This window comes from Parambassis ranga, chromosome 17 (genome assembly GCF_900634625.1).
Source record: "Parambassis ranga chromosome 17, fParRan2.1, whole genome shotgun sequence".
Classification (NCBI taxonomy): Eukaryota; Metazoa; Chordata; class Actinopteri; family Ambassidae; genus Parambassis; species Parambassis ranga.
This window is the reverse complement of record NC_041037.1, coordinates 13,616,412-13,638,523: the sequence shown is the minus strand read 5'-3', so window position 1 is coordinate 13,638,523 and position 22,112 is coordinate 13,616,412. Positions and strand designations below refer to the sequence as shown.

The 22,112-nt window shown below is 39.7% G+C and overlaps 1 protein-coding gene across 5 annotated transcripts in view; it reads left to right on the top strand.

Moving 5' to 3' along the window:
* The window catches only part of st3gal3b (ST3 beta-galactoside alpha-2,3-sialyltransferase 3b), a 40,000-nt gene that overhangs the window by 3,904 nt on the left and 13,984 nt on the right, over positions 1-22,112 (top strand). The window contains exons 1-10 of one of the 5 annotated variants that reach the window (XM_028428609.1): positions 400-933; positions 2,824-2,971; positions 8,934-9,029; positions 9,428-9,469; positions 10,537-10,579; positions 11,717-11,809; positions 15,486-15,580; positions 19,336-19,399; positions 19,492-19,587; positions 20,531-20,717. In XM_028428609.1, coding sequence (XP_028284410.1) covers positions 2,863-2,971; positions 8,934-9,029; positions 9,428-9,469; positions 10,537-10,579; positions 11,717-11,809; positions 15,486-15,580; positions 19,336-19,399; positions 19,492-19,587; positions 20,531-20,717 — 825 coding nt within the window. In that variant the 5' untranslated portion in view covers positions 400-933; positions 2,824-2,862. Of the gene's footprint in view, positions 1-399; positions 934-1,211; positions 1,519-2,823; positions 2,972-8,933; positions 9,030-9,427; positions 9,470-10,536; positions 10,580-11,716; positions 11,810-15,485; positions 15,581-19,335; positions 19,400-19,491; positions 19,588-20,530; positions 20,718-22,112 lie in introns of those variants that run through there. The other 4 variants (XM_028428610.1, XM_028428611.1, XM_028428608.1 and 1 more) reach the window with 4 other exon arrangements.

The following is a 22,112-nucleotide window of genomic DNA, read 5'->3' as shown; positions in this document are numbered from 1 at the left end:
ATAGCGGGGATTTTTAGGACACAGTTCCTCCATCTGTCAAACTCATGATGGATCATGTCAATGAGTGGTGAGGCTGTCCTCCGGGCTCACTCTGCCACCTTTGAATTCAGCACATCACTTCATCATGATTCCACTTTTTAGGCACAAACATATTTATTCTTCTCTTGGAAGACTTGTGGAAACAACAGGAAGTGTGTTTACCTCAACAATTACAGTTTAATCCAAAGGCATGTTAATCATCAGTACAGAGTGGGCTACTGTACTGAAAAATGAACCATAGCCTACTTTCTGACTCAAAGTAATAACCTCACTCACTGTTGGATAAAAACATACCTCCCTCCCTCCCAGTCAATAAAAAACTGTGCTGGCCAAGCACATACCATGACAGTGTGGGGTAGGCCGGTCAACAGGCTCCATACATCACTGCTTCTTTATTAATGCTGCTGAGCAAGGGCTGTTACAGTTGGATGGGGGGGTCGACGTGTCAGTCTGTCGGCTATAAATGAATTTAAAGCAAAGCCAGCCACAATGCCATGTTAACAGCTGACGAGCGGAGCGAAGCACCACGTGAAGGGGCAGATGAAAAGGTGCATTCATCTTAGCTCGGCCACAACAGGAGGGGGCATCGTAATTCACGGAGATTCCCTCATGTGACTGTAGCGAACTGTCGCTGTGGACTATACGCTCAGCTGCTGCTTTTAATGTTGATGGAAGGAGTGCGCTTCTCTTTTTGCCAGCCCGTTAATGAGAGCTAGAGCCGGTGAGACAGGGCTGGAAACACGCACACAGGCTGGTCGTCTTCTGACTTTCACAGATTTCATCAAGATGGCTTGGAGAGGAGGGAGAACACGGTCGTTTTATCGGCCAATCCATAATTTAATCTAAGCCTGATATTTTTTTTTCTGATCCAGGGACTTGAAGGAAAGGACAAAGGTAATGTTTACACTTGTCTCATCGTGTTGGAAGAGGTGACGATACGTGGCTCTGCGCTTTTTATTCGACGGTGATGGTTAATTTGGGTAAACCGGTGCTCTCAAACACCCCCTCAGTATTGTTCTGTGGACTTGGTCAGACTCGCTGTTGTTACGTGACATTATATATGTTACACGGAGGAACAGTTTGAGCACCTATTGCGCCTGCTGCTGTACGTAAGCATGTGTGTCTGCCCGCATTTTCCCCTGTGTTGATACACCGCAGGCCTGCGAGGAATCAAGGCAAATTTCCCACTGTGCCAACGTAGCGTTGTTAGCATAGCGACAGGCTAAGCTAACGATAACAGTTAGCTGCCTGATGCTGTCTGTACTCTCTCCCAGTGCTTGCTACCTCTATGTATAAACACATTCACCATGTCGGTGGTTTCATTTTAACAGTGTGAATGGATACTTTACACCAGGACAGGCCCACAGACACGCTGTGAGGATCCAGCAGCTATAACTCTGGGGCTGGATACTCGCACCAAAAAGTTCCGTTATGTTTGTCTTGCTAGCTGCGGAACTTCGTTTGCGCCCAACCAGTCTCGTAAGTTGAATATTCACGCGACTTTGTCCTTAAAATAGAGACGTTACGTTAGATATAACTTATGTTTAGGCTTATGATGTTTTAAGTAACACACGAGTACGTGGTGACAGTTTCGCGTTTATTCCGTTATACTGTGATGTGGTCACGCTGACTTCTGCGGGGTTGATGGTTTTAGGTTAGGTTGTGTTCAGATATTGTCCACAGCGGAGTCACTGTGGTGTTAGTATAGTTTGCTATAATTGTCTTTTCAGTGACTAGTATTATTTACCGTCAGATAGAATTATGTGTCTAGCGGGAATGTTTTGGCTGATGGCATGCTTCTTGGCATAGGTGCTCGCAAAGTTCTTCCACAGGTGTGTGTGTGTGTGTGCGCGCCTGTGTTGCATTCAAGCGGGTTTAGTAGAAACATAGTAAACATCTGGATCGCCTGGGTCGACTAATGGAGTTACTGAGTTACATTTTGTTTTAGACGGCCATTATCAGGTACGTGCTGTACAGTTTGCTAATGTCTGGGATGACATCTGTTGCCTCTCAGGGATTAAGAACGTACTAAATGTATTGTTTTGTAGGACTAACACAGCTTGAACTCCTCTGATCTAACCCGTTATAGAGTATGTAGGAATTTCAGTGAAGTATTTCTACAGTCTAAATGTTGTGGATAATATTTGGCACATCATCATTTTTGCTGTGTCTGTGTGATGGAAGATATATAATTAGAGAGGTTTGTTCAAAGCACATCCCAGGCCACACAATGATGTGTGCTTAACTGAATAAACCGAAAACAAAGACCTCAGATAAACCGACAACCTTTTATCATTATGCTGCTTTCAACAGCATCAGTTAGGGAGGAGTTTCCTGTGAATGAGCATGAACGTTTCTGTTGTTGGAATAGTGTGCTTAAGCTTGAACAGCTAAGCTGATAAGTTACTGACATATCCATTGACTGAAAAAAATGCTTTCCTTTAGGTGTTCCTACTTGAACTATTAGTCAAGGTTGTCCACAGCTGATGTTAAATTATTTATAATAATTGTAATCATTATTTGTGATGGAGCCCATCTTCTAGATAAGAACATGTAGCCAGTCCTCTGGGGTGGTGGATGGTGTGCATGGCCAGGGGATTAGCTCTGTGAGATTAAATCTTGGTTGAGTCAGACCAGAAATCTTCATATAAGTATCTCACATGTTTACCTAGCATGCTTTTATTTTTGACTTCATCTTCTCTGTCTTTTTTTTCTACTCCACTTGTCAGGTTTGTTCTTATTGTGTTCATGTGCAAATGCAACTTCCTCCTCCTCTCATTATAGGTGATGACCTGGATGGTGCCATGTGAATGACTGAAGACCATGAAGCCCACACACAAGCTGCTGTTTGTCCTGTGCCCCATGCTGGTCCTGGTCTTTATTTACTACTCTTCTGGGAAGTTGCATCTACACGTATGGGGACAGAAGCCTCGTAAGTGAGATCTGGCTGACTGTAATGTTTATTCATCACAGTTTCATCCTCCATCTGTTGTTATCTTTTTGAAACGTATTAATGTTTGTTACTTGTGTTGAATGAGTAAGCCTTTTTCAGCCTCGTCTGTTTTTCTGTGTGCTTCTCTGTGCTAAATGCCAGTTACCTGTCTGTCTTTTTCTGTTTTATTTCATTTTGTGAGCACAATTGCTGAACATTCATTATGTCAAGCTGTGTGTTGGTGAAAAAAACAGTCTCTTGATGTGAAATTAGTGTATTTATTCATTTTACTAGTGCACTGGATGTGGGGGAACAGTTTAATCAGCTTTTCTTTTATCCAAATGTATTGACAGCCTTCTTCTAAGGCTGATGCTGTTTGCTTTTAACAACCTACTTATTGACTTATGACATTTAGAGCCATTCACATTGTGATGATGTAACTCACAGTAGTTTCATCTTTGCCTTTCATAGCACACTGAGAAAGAATGTCCTTTACGTAAGAATACTTATGGTGCATTTGGCCTTGTTTTGAGGAGTTGACATTGACGGTTGCATATTTTCAGTAAAGAGTTTCTGTGAAATGCTCAGAACAAGCTTGTAGAAGTTGGTGATGTATATCAGACAATATTGTCACAGTGTGGTCTTTCTGAAACCACTGTTTAAGTCCAGCAGAGGGGGCCAAAACATTTTAGTTAAATGTTTTTTATTTTTAAACTCCTACAGATTGTTTTATTGGTAAAACAGAGAGCGTATTACATTTTATGTAATAAAAGTTTGGGTTCACGATTGGGTAGAAAAATTGAGCAGGAGATCTACAGGTGGGTTGGTGCGGTATCAGCAGTGAGGCTGGCGCTACTACGTTTCATTGTGGTGAAGTAAGAGGCTCTCGACTTCACAGGTAATCGACATTTCAACCCTCCCCTGCTGAGGAGCTTGGCTATCCAATAGAGCAGAGGTGGACAAACTTTGGCTCAAGGGCCACATTGAGTTTTAAAATTTGGTGGAAGGGCCAGGCCAGTAGGCAATGGAAAGGCAGGGGGAATTATATAAACGTATATAAACCTTATTCAGTGTCAGTTTGAACAGTGTTGTTGATCACCGTTTTTTGGTAGCGCATCAAAGTTTTGTGTCAGGTTAGTTGTGGCAATCCTCAGGACAGATCAGGTCAGTTAACTGGGATCTGTGGCGTGTTTTGCTGATATTCATCACGCTGAACGTGTCCTCACACATGTAGGTAGAGCCAAACAACACCAGCATCTTCTGTGCCATCTGCTGCATATTTGTAAGCCCAGTTTCATTTAGTGAAGCATAAAACTCATCTAGTTTCAGGGAGTCGAACTTCTGCTTTAAGACTGAGTGCTACTAAAGATCTATTGGTTCCAACTGCAACCTCCCCGGAGTCTGTTGACAGGGGTCATGACACCAGCTGTAGGGACTTTGCAATTTTTTCAAAATCAGAGAAGTGACGGCAAAATTCTCTGTGCAGGTCATCCAGTAATTTGGCGTGTTTCTTCATGTTTAGGGTCTCTTACTGTGTCTCTAGTGCTGAAATGAGCAAATGAGCTGTTCGACATTTGTCTTGTGAATATAGTCAATTTGGCTTTGAAGGTTTTCACGTGTGTGTACTTCATACACAAACTGATCTTTCCCTTGTAGCTTTGTGTTCAGTGCATTCACATGAGCCAATTTGTCCCACGGCAATGCAAAATCACAAAGCCACTTTGTGTTACTCAACAAAATTAAAAACTCAGCCCTCACTGCCGACCATTCTTTTCTTTGGTCCATTCCTTGTTGAAGTAGGGCTCAATGCAATGAAAAATGTGAAGAATAAATCTGTGCACACTGCAGGGACAAGAGATTTGGCTGTAACAAAGGTTGCTTGTTATTGGAGAGCGCCATCTGGTGGAATCAAATACAATGCTGTGTAATATAGGAAAAGGCAGATGTATGAGTTTTTAAATAGTTGAGGGGCCGGATTAAAAAGCATAATGGGCTGTAACCTACCACTGCAAAAGAGGCTTGGAGTAGAGTCGCTGCTCCTCCATGTTGAGAGGACTCAGTTGAGCTGATTAGGATGCCCTCTGGGCTGCTTCCTGCCAAGGTGTTCTGGGCATGTCCAACTGGGAAGTGGGCTCAAGACACGCTGGAAGGCTGCCCTGAGAACAACTCGGTATCCCCCCAGAGGAGCTGGAGGAGGGTGATGGGGGAGAGAGGTGTGGGTGTCTTTGCTTAGGCTGCTGCCCCTGCAACCTGACCTGGATAAGTGGAAGATGATGGATGGATGGTAAAGTCATAGTCTCCTTACATCCCATGACAAACTGCCACCCTAACAAGCTGAAGCACAAATGTGACAACTCCTCAGGCTACCCCATGTAGTCAACCCAAAACACAAGAAACGTCCACTCAGCTCATAGTAATGGAGACAGAAAACTAATTTCCCAGGGGAAAGCACATGTAGTTGAAGCTGACCTTGTCACTTGTTTTTTTTTCTTCTTAAAACTGATTAAAAACAAAAAGAACAGAACACTTCATGAGTTGAAATGACTACATAATAAGACTGTGTTCTGCTGCAACACCTTACATTTTCTTGAAATTCATTTTAAATCCATATTTCTTACTTGTGAAATACAAAAGAAAATTACTTTATACAGTCATGGTAACCTTTGCTGTAAAAAGAGTCAAACAAATGTATTTTTTCCTCTAATACATGGTTTAGTAGCACAAAAAGGAGATTGCAGTGCAAAATATTGGCTTTCTGCAGTACTGTGGTGCCAGATGTTGGGCTTTGAGAGCATCAAAGGGGAAGAATGAGCATGTGGGCAGTCTCTCTTTCCCTCTGTCCTGGTCGGCTAAGCTATGCTGTCACACTGAGAGGATCAAAATAATCTCTCCTTCTCATTCTGCACTTATAGTGCTATAGATTCACTGGCCTAGAGACAGATGTCATATAGAGGCTTATCATTAAGAGCATGTCCTAAGTTATTCTGTATCTTTTATTAATAGCATGTATTGACTTCTTGATGACCCTACACTGCTTAAATAACACATCCTAGATCTCAATGAGTGAAAGTTTCCAGTTGAAAATCTTAATTCATTGCATAGTGGAATATTTTGTAATTGCCTTGTCCTAACTGCCTCTCATTTCCACCTGTTGTCTGTTCCATTTGCACAACAGCAGCTGAAACTGATTCACAATCAGTGTTGATCCTAACTGGACAGGCTGATTTCACAGTTGTGTGACTGACTTGGAGTTACATTGTGTTGTTTAAGTGTTCTCTTTATTTTTTAAATGGTGTGTATATAGGCTACACATAGGTACCGGTACTCTATTTATGTTCTTGCAGTGTATAATGTGTAATGTTTTACTTTTTTACCTTTTTTATATTTACGTAGGCACTTTACATTTAACATTTAACAACAAAAATGGAAGAAGTGTCTGGTGAGAGGGAAGTCTGGGTGTCTCTGCTTAGACTGCTCCCACTGCAACCTGGCCCTGGATTGGATGGATGGATGTTTTAGGATAGAATTTGCTCAGATATTGCTTCAGTATACCTCACTGACAAGCTATCAACGATTTACACAAAATATGGTAATCATCCTAAAAGCGAAGTTCCCCACATTATGTATTTAAACTGATGTTCTTTTATCTTGCATTGGCTGTAACGCTGTCGGTGATGATCAAGGAGATGGACTAGTAAATTAGAAGTGTTGCTGCCTTTGGATTTGTGTGTTTTATACAATATCTTCTCTTCCTCTGTCACCTTCCTCAACTTGTCTCTTTGCCCAACTGTGTGTCCAAGGCTATAGCTCATATATGTATGTAAATATTATACTGACAGACAATGCTCTGCTAGTATTAAGCAAAGGGGTTCTTCATTATACTGTGTATTTTAACTCTTTAAAACTAGCTGACAGCAAGCAAGTTTAATGTTAATCAGCCGGTCATTAAGGGATGGGCTTATTTTAGCAGAAAACAACCAGCTAGTTAATTCACTCAAGTGAAACTAATGTGCAGTTCAGCAGTAAAGTCTCCCCTGTCGACCTGCAGAACTCCGCTGTCTGCCCAAAAACCTTCATGTTGATCAAAGATCCAGTATTAATGGTAAGAGCTCTCACTCCCCTGCTCATTTATCCTCCTACACACAAGCGTTGCAATGACACAAGCGATCAGGACAAAGTGGGACATCGCCGTTATAAAATCTTGTAATCTGTCTTTCCAGCACTAAAGCAGTTACATCACTTTAATAAATGCATGTGCCGCATGCAGCGTGATGGATTAGGTTGTTACTATATATCGTGATTAATCCACTGAGGTAATCATAACATAGTCATTCTGATCGTATAAAATTTCACAGATTTACCAGTAATTGTTACATCCCTAGTACCAATTTGTTTTTTTTTCTCACTCAAGTCAGTAACCGCTGTTGACATCTGTGCAGCTGTGGTAAAATAAATGCATTGCTCTATTGTAAAAACACAACAGGCTATTTAGGACATGCATGCGTATCGAGCAACAAGACCAAACAATTCATTGTGTTCTTGTACTGACATTAGAGGGTTCTCATGATAATAATGAGTAAGAAAACATGTGCATTTTCATGTTATTTCTGACATTTGATAAGCAAGTGCTGAAAAATACACTGAAGTTTAGATCTGTTAAAAGAACTTTTGTTGTTGTATTCTACATTGGTGTGCAATCATGTGAGAAACGGAAGAGTTGAACTCAAAAATAAGATGAAGGCAGATGAAGCCCTAAACCAGTAACCTTTCTACAAACAAGCTATGTGGAACTGAAAGTCACATCAGGTTTTTGCATGTTCTGAAACAGATGTCAAGCGATTTGTTTGACTTTAGTCAACACCTGCAAATAATTAGAAACACTGAAGTATTATAGCTGATGAAAAATGTTTTTATCATGAGAGCAGAGGCATTGTTTATGCATTTCCTGAGAATATTTTGCACTTTACTCATCTACAATCCTAAATGCATTGTATAATTTTTCCCCAAATGGGATTTTATTTTACAGTGCTTTATTACCATGAGGTTAGCAGCTCATGAAGCCCTAAACATTCTTGACTCCAGCTTGGTTTTCACTATGAGGGATCACCTGCTGTTTTCTTGGATATATGTGCATATAGTTTTAGTTGGAATTTGAGCTAATTGGAGAATCTGATCTTCTAGAAGCCCTCACAAGGAGAGACTGTCAGTTGATTATACAGCAGTGTTAAAGTAATGTCTGTCTTTAGTCACATGGAGCCATTTTTATCTGCATTCTGTTTCAAAGAGAGTGCTTCTGTGCTGTAAAGCATTATAATTGAAATCATTTATCCTGAAGAAAAAAAGTGTTAAGCATTTTTTCATGCTTAAATCAGTGATTCACTGTAGGTCTGTAAATGTTTTTGAAATCAGAGGTGAGATAGGACATGCTTAGAGATGTGATTATAATGCCAATGCCACAGTTCAGTCCATATAGTGGTAGTGGGACCATAGTACAGTTCAGTTTGCTGTGGGGGAAGAGTTTGTAGCATGATACAGGCAATGTTAGACAACACTAGATTCTAGAGTAGTAAGTGCAGTCTGCTTCCCTTAGTGAACTGAAATGAAATAAATAATTCCACTGTAGACCCACCTCTGGGCTCTGCATTAAGGTCAGTGGTACACTGTGAGAGGACTTAGTCCATACTGTGTGTGGTGTATTCCAGTTTTTGGTTTCGGTTTGAGTGTCGTTAGACCCCTAGTTATGCTGCATTGTTACTTTATGGTGTATATGTACATTAATCGTATGTTTGTGTTTTGTGTCGTCTCTGCATTGTATTTGTGCGCATCTGTTTTTGTCTGCAGCAGCTGTCTGTTTTGCTGAAGCTCATATAATATTTTTCAATATCGTGTGAGTACTTTCTCACCTGGTTAAGTCATCTACACTGATGATATTTTTCAGCGTGTTAACCCCTTTTGTTTACAGAGAGGGATGCAGAAGAGGCAACTGTAGTCCTGACTAAAGGTGCTGAAGTGAAAAGAATTACAGGTAGAGGCACTGGGACCCTGCCCGTCATACTGGGTGATTGAAATGGGTGTTTATTGTTTTAGTCTGGGCTGTTGTAAAATAAATCTGCTAACTCACCACTGACACTTTTTCATATTTACTCTCATTTTCCTGCCATTTTTTGTTTAATTAAGTGTTTACAGTTACCTCTGAATGTACCTCTGTCATAATAATCACAAACAAAATGGGCGCTTCTTGCAGTTAATTTTCTACTTCATTGGGCTTCTCCTCTTTGAATAAAGGTTGAGACTAAAGAGAATTTTAATTTAAGTCTACTGGGATTAAGCCACTAACCTCTCCTTTATCCACCCCCCTCCTCTTGTTGCTCTGTAATGTCTGACTTTAATTTCAAGTCCAATGCTGCCAAAACTGACTGACCTCAAATGGTGCTAACACACCCTTTTGTGTTTCAGAGCTGGAAACAGACATCACCGTGGGACGAGTTGTAGGCTCAGGTACATCTGCAGCCCCACCTGCCAAACCCCTACTTGTCCTTGTTGTTCCTTTACCGCTGAAAAGAAAATGTCAGATCCTTCTAATCCTGGAATACTGAAGCAGTCCTGTTAGTGTTGAAAAACTAGCAACATTAGAAAAGCGAACCGGCTTTTTTGAAATCAATGGAAATTACAGAGGAATTAAACGTATGCTCATTTGTTGTTCTCCATATGGTGCTGCAGATTAATACAATACTGCCCTCTTTTGGCTTGGTATAAAATGACAGTGAAGCTGACTGCAGTTTTGATGCTTGATACTAAACTTTTCTTGCTGGTCCACACCTGCAGTTTTAATTTCTCCTATGTTGCCTTGACGTTGCCCTTGTGCTACTTTTTCATCTTGGCTGCTATGTTCCCATCATCCAGGACAGTGCTTGGATCCTTTCCTAACCAGTTGTCATCCATTCCCATTTTCCTTTTTCTTCATCTTTATTCTGCAGCTTTCTGTGAAGACAAGATCCGCAGCTACAAGAGTAATACTGCACTCTTCCAACTTTCAGCTTATGCTCATGTTTAACATAGTCTTTGGCATTTTGCAGAGAGACATTACGATCCTTAATGTTTGTAGGCCCTGCAAGCATTGTTGTTAAATGTAAAAATGCTAGAAACTCAGATGAAGTATTTCAAAATGAGGTTTTCATTTCACCTTAAATACTTTCCTCTTGGTTTCTATGTCACTCTGTCTTCTACCTCGATGCTTCACAAGGCACCTATTGGCTGTCCCTTTGGTTGTCTATAGGTGATCTCTAACTTCTTTTCTAACTTTATTTTAAATTCCACAGATTGTTTTGGCTGGCTTTTCCCTAACCGTGCTTGTTTGTCACAAATCCTTGAGCCTAATGCTTTTACATTTGCCATTATTTTCCCCATGAAAGCTGCTCAGAGTTTACAACTACAGCTTCTGATCTGATAGTTGTGATCATGTCAACTGCAAGACAATATACAGTTTGCAACAAAGGCTACCTTGAGATTTGTCCCTGTGGTTTGCAGACCTTTGGTAACAAATTGTTTTTGTCTTAATTTTTCAGTGTACGACAAGCAGGGCTTTCTACTACAGCTGGACACGAAACTGTGAGTACATCATTCTAGTTAAAACTTCAAATGATGATTGAAGTAATGTATCAGGCAATTCATTTATTTGGTATATCTGAGTTGGATTTCCTGTTAGACTTTGACATGATTGATCTTAATATGTCTCATTTGTTTTCACAAAGTACTTATAACAGCTGTGGTTCTCAATATGAAACATAAAAATGTAAACATCCATCCAATTAATCTGTTTTGATTTTTTTAAATAAACATACATGGTGATAAATTAGCAGATATGTTGGTGGTCTGAGTAATAATATTAGAAATGTGTGTGGATTGAAATGTAGTTGGTGCTTGTTTGTCAGGGTGAGAACATGCTACAGCTAGTCATCATGCAACTGTCATTATGACAGCATGTCCGTCGATATGTGTATAATTCCCTAAACTAGTTTGACACTTTTTCTCTAAACTGCCACATTAAGGTCCTTTCCTTACTGCCTGCTTTGCCATGCAGGCAGTAATAATGCACTGCTATCTAACACAGTTTACATCTGTCCATGCACACCATAAACACTCATTTTAAAATGTATTTTATAGGGGTATATTTGTGTAGTAAACCTTTAACCCTTCATATCTACACTGTCAGTAATTACACCATTAAAAGTCATGTAATATTCTATAGCTACCCCATATTTTTCCTGTCCTCCAAATTGCGGTATCAGTTAGAGACTAACTCCAGCCAAACTGTAAGTGCAAGCATTTAAATAGGATAGATAGAAATATAGTGCATTTTCATGGAAGAACTTTTACATAAGAGTTAAGCAGAGTATCCTGCCAACTCAGATTTTGGACCTCACATAGTGCACAGACTTGGGCCCCTTTCCCTACTCCCTGTTTATTTGAACTAGAATCACCACATTATTAATGATCATGGTAGAAATTGGGAGGTTCAAGTTTTAGCACTGTCAGTGTGATTATTTAAACAAGGTCTGTGCATTTCTTGCCGTACACAGGTGATACGCTGAGTTGTTGCCGAGTTCTTTAACTTCCTCAGCAATCTGTTGCTCTATCTCTTCAGCAGATTTGTTTGACAAGCCTGGTTTTATATATCTGTATAATAGATAATCAGTTATTATGCTGTTTCTGATTAATGTCTCCCTCTGTTCTTTTAAATTACAGGCCACTCGACTTAGAATACAAGTATGGAAACCTCAGTGAAGGAGTGTGCAAGTCAGGATATGCAGCAGCCAAGATGACCACCATCTATCACAAGTGAGAATCTTTAACACATGTTTTTAAATCCCAGTGTGAAGATGCATTTGATGCTACCTGACTGCTTTAAGCACATCACATATGCAATCAGGAGTTTTACAAACAAATCAACTCAGATCGATGTCTGTAGGAGAAAAGCTCTTACTGAAACATGCAGAGATGCATGATGTCACTTCTTAGGCCGACTAAGCCTTCAGGGGTTGAGTCACAAACTGTGAAGCTCTCACATTCCTATCCCATCTTCACCAGTTTCAATCATGTTTCTATCATCATCTCCCCAACCACAAAAACTCTACTGTGTCCTCGTAAACCCTCTGTCTCACAAAAGAACCTTTGTCACCAGAGTACAAGGTCTCCTACATCTTTCCTTGTCATATCATAGAGACTTTCTCTATGAACAACACCAACCAACTTCCTGTCCTGACTCATCACGAGCTTCCTGGTACCCAGCCCACTCTTGATTGACTCTTTTGATTTTTCTGTGGGCCTCTTATTTACTGCCTGTCTCAGCTCGATCTATAGCACATTGTCCAGTTAGAGTTCTTGAAGCTAAGCAAGGGTAATTTTCTGCATTGCTGAACAATAGCCAGTGGCACTTCAGTAGTTGACCTACTTGTGGGACATATTCACCCACCCCATTTTCAAGTATTGGCCCTGATATATCTGTTGCCTGAAAATGCACAATAACCAAAAGGGCTAAGCTGTAGATTGAGGTATTGCTTTTATTGGGCATCACCTGCTGTAATAATTACAACACAAACAAAAAAGAAACTTAATGAAAATACACACAGTTTAAGTAAATAACATTAACACCCTGCAAAATACTGATACAACTAAGTTGGACCTTTGATGCAAATACTCACAACATAATAGAAACGTTTCCGGGCACATTAAAGGGTGACATACCAGCTGGGACGCTCTTGTTATTAATGCCATGTGGCTTTTTAAATGACTATAGACTGCTGTCCTTTAAAATTTATTTCAACATCCTTGACACATTATTTATTAGCTTTTTACTTATTATGAACAGGTCTTGGTGCAGTGGTTAGCACTGTCATCTCAAAGCAAGAAGGTTCCTGGTTCATGATGAAAATATCGTATCCATTTAAGTTTCCTGAAAACATGTTCATTGTGTTTGGCTTCCGCTTGTGTTAGGTATTTGCATCTGTTTGTGTCACATTGGTGTATTTATTATGTTGTGAGTATTTGCAGCACGTGTTGTCAAATTGATGAAGATGTTTTTCTAATTTGTCTGTTTGCAGTCTAAATTCTCTCGCCACTGTACAAATGGCATAAGACCTACAGTATATACACAGGGTGTGTGTGTTTTTCTACACACAGACTTCTATAAACAACTCCCTCATTCGCACTGTTGGCTGTAAACTGCAACACTGCTTAACAGGACAGACAAAGCACTTTTGTGGAGCTGCCCTCTGACTATGTGAGAGGCTACGTGTAACAATGTCCTCCCGCGTAATGACTTCCTTTAATCAGCCGCACGTGTCGGATCAAAGTTCTGTGCAACACTGAACACCCCTGGGAACCTGCTGATTACTACCACCTTCAACCCAGTTACACATAGGTCAATGAGCACAATTAATTCTGCACTTACCCTAAGTTGTGTGTGTGTGTATTTGTATATATGCATCGGTGTACATGTGTGGTTGAATATACACAATTACACATTGTGTGTGTTATGGTGTCATTTATTCTGTGTACAAGTCAACAAGTTAATATCTTAGTTATTAGGGTTTTCTCTGCTTCCCTTTTGTGTGTTAACCAGGCAGCAACTAATCCTTTAAATATTCTTGTTAGCATTTTGTTCTAAATCGGTCAAGCCTCTAGTTTAGCTGTTAAAAAAAATACTTAACCCTCTAGCAGTGAGGTCCTGTGGCTCTCCCTCTAATCATCTCCTGTTTCCTCCACGTTTGTCATTTCTGGAGCCCCTTGCCCTGCAGAATCCAATTTATTTTCCACACCTCCCCTCCCCTGTGCTTTACCCAAAACTGTTTGTATTGGAGCCCTAAATCAAGTGTTGGCAGTGAACTTGAAGTGGCACGGTTATGAAAATATTGCCTGTGAGAGATGGACTCAGCAAAGGAAATGAGCACAATGCATCCCTGCCTGTTGGCTGTTTTGGGAGCCCTCTCTTTTTATTTAACAACAAACAGCCCCCTGTCTCTCTGCTTTGTCAGGATGTCAGTGACTGACTGTTGGTCAGGGCTCAGTGGCTTGTAATGGTCTTGTGTTATTTATAGCCCCTTATGGCCCCAGATGTCTTGGGTTTAATGAATCTCCATTTGTTTTGGCAGGACAGAAATATGTGTGTGTGTCTTTGTCAGGTGATGTGAGGAGGATAGAAACTCCTTCTTCTGAGTTTGTCTGCTCTCATACTTTAAAGCTGCAGGATAATGAGGGTATTAAAGACAGTGCTTGGAAGACGTTTAAGCTAACCGGAAGGTCTCCCAACAGTGTCAGCCATGTTTGGTCATTGTGTCTCAGGAATGCATATTTCTTGTCAGTCTGTGGCAGTGTTATGGGAATAAGCTATGCAAGATTCTTGCTGAGAAACAGAGGTGTGTGTGTCCTCTCTTGATTCCAAAGTTTAAAATGCCTTTGGTAGTTAGTGTACTCTGTCTGTGTCAAAATTTATGTGTGTAGCGCCCACCATCAGCCCCTCTGCTGGATGCATCACTTATGTTGCTGGTGGTCCAGTTCCAGTTAAGAGGACAGTACAACATTTAATGTAATCTACATATATCTTAAGTTATAAACAAAATACACTAATGTGATGAATCTTCTTAGTGCACCTAACATTGTCTTTTCTGACAGTGCTCCATCCATGTAAACATTGAAAAACAAATCACAAGAACGTCTTTCTCTTCCTCTCCTCTTGCATCCCTTGAGCTTGACAGCAGGTCATAAAAACACACATCCATCCCAAAGCCACAATTTGCAAAGGTAACACATAGCTCAGCACTGGGGTTACAGGCGTGACTAAGAGGAAATGGCTTCTTTTGATTTTGGGACTGTTATTAATCAAACCACACACACAGATAGACACACAGGATAAGGAAGAGGCGATGCTGGAAGCAGTGGTTCATGGGGCATTACAAACCTTGGTCACAGTGGTGCTTTTGACTTTTGCTTTTATATTTTATGGTGTTTACCATACACTGTGGCAAACAGTGAAAACAACTTCCTTCACTCTAATTCAGTTTGTAGAAACGGTCTTGCTTCAGATTATTCAAAGAAAAAAAAAGCCTTCTGCCAGAAGTGTGTTGTCTCAACAGATTTATCAACACTGTGTGTCAGTTGTGATTTAGCTATGGGTGAGGGGTTATGTTGATGCGTTATGCTGTGCAGCTGCCTTCTGTGGCTCCTCCTGCCACACTGTCTGTTACCTGCTTTGTTATGACCTGCTGTAAGTTTTGTACAGGCTTTGCTTGTATTTGGAAGCTTTAACAGGACACAGGAGGTAGTTGAGGTTTTACTTCAATGATCAACATGCCCCAGTCAAATCTGTTTACTGTTAAAGCCATGTTAAATTGGACATGTTAGGAGAGTAAATCATTCTTAATCAAAGAATTTTTTTACAGGATTCTGAATAGTACGGTGTGCATTGTGCATTGTTCTGGTGCTTTACCTCAGCTAATGATGTTTATTTTTCTTGCAGGTTCATGAAACCAGCCCCCATGTTTCTTGATCGGAATTTTAAACGTCTAGCAAAAGTCACCAATTACTTACCTCCATTTGGATTCAAAACACAAGGTAAAGACATTCTTTGGGGCTATTCTTCATTAGTTTGCATTTCTGTTCATAATGTATATGCACTCAAACCCATCAAGAAATGCTATTTTGTTATTTTTGTATGTGTAGATTATCTTGTGTGTCACAGACATGGGATTTTTCAGATTTTTTTCTGAGTTTCCCACAATGCAACTCAATCTCTCATTAAACCCTTCTGACTGCTCTTTCTAACTTCTGACATTTCCTCCTTTAAATGTGAGTTCAAGCTGACATCTGCAGGGTCTGCATCATTGTACAGCAACCCCCCATTTTATTAGGATTAGAAAATTGCCCCAAGGTGATTCGATTGTGTATTTGTCTCCAGTAGCCAAGGAACAGATTATATTAAAAAATAGATGCGGATTAGACTACAGCTGTTTATTGGATATGACAGATCTACTATTTCTTAGGTACGATCGTAGGTAACATTAATAGTCTGTCATACCAACCCAAATTTCACTATCCACAGACTGACTGCTCTGTTTGTCATTGTAACACTTAAAGTGATGTGTATTTGCTGGATGAATTCCATCTCAAGTCTGTGGAACAACACTCCTACCTAAATGTCTTCACACACATTGTATGCACTTGTTCCCTGACCTTAACACACTCCAGCACTTCAGATATCAAACCATACAGTGCCATGGGAACTGAAGAGATAACATTAATCTGGCTTCATTGACATGCTCTATCTCATATTTTCCAGTGCTTACTTAGCAGAAGGTACGTTGAATGTCGCTGTTGTGCTCTGGCAAGCTCTCCACTGTCATTTGAATGCGCACACACACATACACAGATATACACACTACCCCAGCCAATATCAAAAGAGCACTCCCTGTGTGAGTGTTACACCTGGTTTCTGTTTTCTCCACGGAGTGATGGCTGTGGGGTTTCCCTTTTAGTGCTACTCAGGTGGAGAGATGATACGTGTGGATCTTGAATAGAACACCACAAAGGATTCCAAATTGGGAACATAGGGTGGCGGTGGTGGGCGTTTTATTTTTATTTTTAAGTCTGCCAAGAAGCACCGTTGGCACAGACTAGCCATAGCACAAGAACAGTTACACCATGCTGATTCTATCTGAGGGCTACAGTCAGTCACTGAAGGGACAAAATGAGCCATTAGTTATAGTTTGCACCCATTTTAAATACTAACTGGGGAATGTAACGGTAATTTAAATTTGTACACTTGTTGACATATGTTGCTCATATCATCAAGTAAAGCCTCATATGCCCTCTTGGCATTGGCCCAAAATGAACATTGACAGGAAGGTGATGCACATAAAATGACATTACCACACCTTTGAGTGTAAAAGACATAGGTATGTCTACAGTGTAAAGAAACTTTATAGTGTAAGTGAGAAGAAACTGATAGTCATGAGGGGAAGAGAAAGATCATATTCCTTCAGTTTAGTCATCCATCCTAATGTTTAGAGAGGTGATGCTGCCTGCAAAATGAGGGAGAATTTATGCATGTTAACATTGACAGACAGACAAAATTAACTGGGCAATATCTATTATTAGCAGACAATCCTAAGAATATAGTTATAAATCCAGAGGTACGAGTTGTTTCAATTGTTGTGTATCAACTAGAACTTAACTAGAACAGGACATGCACTTGTTGGAGATACATGGAAGTTGCAAAATATCACACTCTAGTCAAGTGTACAAAAGATCAGAAAAGTAGTAGTAGAAGTCTGTAACTGCTGATACTGACTCTTAATTTCTGAGTTTTGCTTTATCTGCCTTTGCTGCCCCAGAGGCATGAAAAACATTTAAGGAATAAACCATTACTGTACTAAATAAGACTTTTAAGGATTCATTTATATTATTAGAGTTTTGTTACTTATTGCTTTTAACAGTGGTCTTGTAGACCTTTGGAAAACGTAACACTTTTTTGTATAAATAGGTGTGTTAAACTGAATTGTGGGCATAAAACAGTTGCAGCACATTAATAAATGGTGTCTTTAGCAGCTAATTCAAACGCTCCACAGTTAAAGGAATGAAATTCCTGCACCTTTGGATATTGTTTTCATTCCCAGCTCGCCCATCATGTGAATGCACACAGGCAGTTATGTGATCCAGCTAGAGAGACACAGCTAACTAGTGCCAACGAATCAGATACAAAATTTATAGTGTTCACTCTTCAGCAAGTTGTTACCCCCAGATTATTACATATAAATGTCTTTGATAAAAGTCTAATGTAAAGTAATTGATAGTTTTTATACCATAGCAGTTCTAGGTAAAATCTTAGTTAAGCGCAGGTCTAAGAAATACCATTGTTTCATCATCCTTTATGTTGTTAAAGCTACGATCTTCCCAACAGTGTGTCTGTGTTTAGGTGTTATCTGATGCTTCTGCTGTTCCTCTGTGTTCCCGGTAAAAATTTTTGTCATTTCAAAAGTTCCATGTTGGACTAATGTCTTAACCTACCACCATCTGTCTTTGGCTCTACCACAAGACATACTTTGCTGAAATGTTTATCTAGGGTACTTATAACAATTAGCTTCCATGTCGTCCTTTTGGAAGAGTGCTCTCCCCATTGTGATTTTTCACTTTTCACTCGCTTGGATCCAGGTGTGGTCCTTGGTCTTGTGTTTATGCTGCTTGGGGTGATGCTTGACGCCAGACATCGACACCACATCCAAACAATGGGCCGTGGCTCTGCTAGCCTCCCCTCGGCAGGTTAATCATTAGGATCGTTAGCCAGGGTGAATGGGCTGTAATATGTCTAACAAACTGCTTTGAGGCCCCAGTCTAAACTCTCTTCTCACTCTCTCTTTACTCTCACTTTTGCTGTATCTCTTGGGCCCTCTCTGCAGACAATGTGCTGTATGGTGATTACTGTATGAAGAAAAGTGTAATTAAAATGTGTGACATTTTTAACCATGTAATGCTGTGTTCCTGCTGTGAAGAACAGTACAGTACCATAGTAGTTGATTCCAAGTTCTTCTATAATGCTTTAGCATTAGGCCAAATAGGTGGTATCTGTAATGCGTTTTCCACATTAGGGATGTTGTGGAAGATAAATTAAAAGTAGGAGAGGCCTAAAAATGGTCAGGAGAGCTAAATATATGTAATATCTATTGTTGGAAGCATGACTCCTGCAGAATGTGCTGAAGAACATGGCAGGAATGTACGCTATGGCTAAACATCCCCGTTTCTCACCCTGCGATCAGAGGGGTGCTAGCCACGCAAGGAGACAAGCACAAGTTTACCCACTTAACCATGAGAATGTGCTTGTTTGAAAATAACATTCCTCTCTGAGTGCTTTTATGGGAGAGTTTCTTCATACACACACGCATACCTTCTCTGTATGTCTGTTTTCTCCAAGATTCCCTCTCCTGCTGAACACAACAGCCTTTTTCCCTCCATAATCCCATCGCTGCTATTTCTGAAGGCTAATTGGTCACTTCTTATCTGTAACTGAATAAACGGAGAGAGGTGTTCTCTCCTCCTGTCTAAAGACCACCTAGATTGTTATATCTCTAATGGTACACTGAGATACTTGGTAGTTTGTCTTCTTAAAGAGCAATTCCCTTTTATGTGATTTTCAAATATTTTATGCTTCTAATTAAAGAACATTAACTCATCTATTCAAATTATTCACCTGTAAATGTATGCCTAAACACCGATGGACAATAAAATTCATGATGTTTACAGTTAGTATGATTATGTGTAATGTTGTACAATATAATCATTCCCTTAATGTAGTTTCTTTCTGTTTTACTTTGCAGAGAGAATGATTGACAACATTTTAACTGCTACCAAACATTTTGGACTTGGAGAGAAGCTAGACAGGTACACACAACTGTGCACAACACACACACAACATCAAGTCCTCTGTCCGTCAGCTTCCAATTTTACAGAATTCTGGTTATCTTGCCTTTTAGTCTCAGCTGTAAAAGATGCATCATTGTAGGCAACGGTGGAATTCTGTCCAACAAGTCTCTGGGCTCTCGTATAGATGACTACGATGTCGTAGTGAGGTAAGGTGACACCATAATGAAATAACAAGCTGCAATACAGAATTCTGCATGAACTCATTTTGACAGTATATGTATAAGCAATGTTTTACCCATAGTAGAATAGTCTGAAAAAGAGACTATGAGTATGTTTTAATCTGTCCTGTCCTCATATTTGGATCTCATCATAGTTTCCTGAGCCATAGCCACAAAAGAAAAGACCATGTAGAAGACGAGATGTTCTTTTCAACAAGTGTTCTTCTTGTTCTTCATACATATCTTTGGTTATTGAGGCTAGAGAGCTCTGTTTGAACTTCATTTGTCCAGAACACTTGTTTCAAAAATGACTTAGACTTATCCAGATGTTGACTTTTGTGTTCAAGTCCCCAAAAAAGTTTCCCTTGTGATTAGTGTCTGCATCAGTGGAGTGATGTATCATCAGTCATCTGTTGGCTAAAACTTCCTGCAGCTCCTCATCTGTCATGTGGAGGTTTTGACTTCGCCTTTCTGCTCAGCAGATGTGCTGTTCTGACTGAAAGTTTCCTTGGTTTTCTAGATCTCCTTTTGACTTTGACTTAAATTTCAGAGGAAAGCTGGAAGTGATTGTTATTGTTTTATCCTTTGTATCGCCTTGCTGTGCTTTTTTAGTGTTATTTATTTTATTGTTATTATGTTGACAGTTTATAATGACATTTTTAACCTAATGACTAAATTCTGGCCTTACAAGTTATTGAGGTTCTAGGGTATTTTAAGTGTGCCTGAACCTTTTGTTCACGTTGCAATAAGTAGGACCCTTAAGTTCATGTAAACAGTGAATGAACATTTAAGAGGGCTTTTAAGAGAGATTTTAACATCTGTCTCCTGCAAGGTTTTATTTAACAGTTTTCTATTTAAAACTTGGCTAAACATAATTTGGTATAACCTTTTCTCAGGTACTTAACCTCTGTGGTTCTCTCTGTGCTGGCAGGTTGAATGAAGCCCCAGTAAGGGGTTATGGGAAAGATGTAGGAACAAAAACAACCATGAGGATCACCTATCCAGAAGGAGCAATCCAGAAGCCTGAAAACTATGAAAAAGACTCCCTTTTTGTTTTTTCCGCTTTCAAGCCTCTTGATTTCAAGTGGCTCAGACAGATGGTCTTCAAGGAAAAACTGGTAAGAATATTTTTTGTTGTATTTATATATTTGTTATGGATAGAATGCTATTATTTTGAAGAAGATACAAGAATTGCAGCTCATATGTGCAGACAAGTCTGAAACACTGAAGTATAAACAGACTCAAAGTGAGAAGTCTTTTCTGAACAAAACTAAACACTGGACTGACTTTTTTTCCTTCTTACAGTAAGTGTGAGTTTGACCAGGACCTGACTGTATTAGGCTGCATATAGCTTCTGTCTAAGTGTGTCTGAGTTATGTGTTGTTAACAGTACATAGCAATGTAACCTCTGATCGCATTCTGTGCGTTCTTTCCTATGGAAATTTAAGCTAGTTATGTAAAGGATGGCACAGATCTTTGCTTTATCATAGGGATGTTTTAAATGGTTTAAATGCTTGTGGGAAAGCATTTATGAAACAATCTAGTACAAGTAATTTTTCCTTTTTCTTTTGCATTATAACCTTTTATGTGTCCTTTTATGTGTTCATACGGTTGACGTTATGATGAGAGGTTATGAATTGGCCTTTTAATAACCAGTCAGACTGAATGGCCTACCTGTCCCTACCTTATCTCTTTCAGTATTAGAGAAGACAGCTATTTTAATGGCTTCAGACTATCCTTTTATAGTCATTGTTAGAAAAAAAGCTGCCATAGGCACTTTCATTATGTTCTTGTTGAGCACTCATAGTATGACTTTGACTGATATTATTGCTATTTCACTCAGCTCGAGAACAAAGTGGGTACTTAAAAGAATGTTCCTAAGACAAATGTAGTGAATTTAAAGGAACAATGTTGCCTTTTTACATGTCTTTGCATGTTCACTATTTAAATCTTTAGTAACTGACATCACTCTCCAAACAAGGTCCGACTGCCTGCAGTTTTTACACAATTAAAATTAATTAAGACTTGGCTGCTTAGAATAATGGTCAAGACATAAAAATAATATTCCCTGTTAAAATAAACATAGTGAATGTGACAGACCTGGCAGAAGTACTTGTAACATGTCTTTAAATTATATGGTGCAGAAATACCGGATTGGGGAAACCTGCGTCGTTTTCCTGGACAGCTGTCGCTTTCAGGGACCAGCTGCCAGCTATAATTTTTACAAGGTGATAGTTATGAAAAAGAGTCACGAGTGAGGAACTGGAGATTTAAAAAGGAAAGGGGAAAGACTATGGTGGATTGATAGGGCACAAAAAGGCAACCAGAAACGTAAGTGATGGTGTGAAGGTGGATTAAAGGACAAAAGAAAAAGATGAATGGAAAGGGTAGAGTGAAATGGGGTAAAAGGATAATTGCTAAGGAAAAGAAAATTAGCGGGAACAGTAAAGTAAAGTAAAATGGAAGAAAATAGCTTGCTTGGCTGGCTGATGGCCCTTTCAGCCTCTGATAGA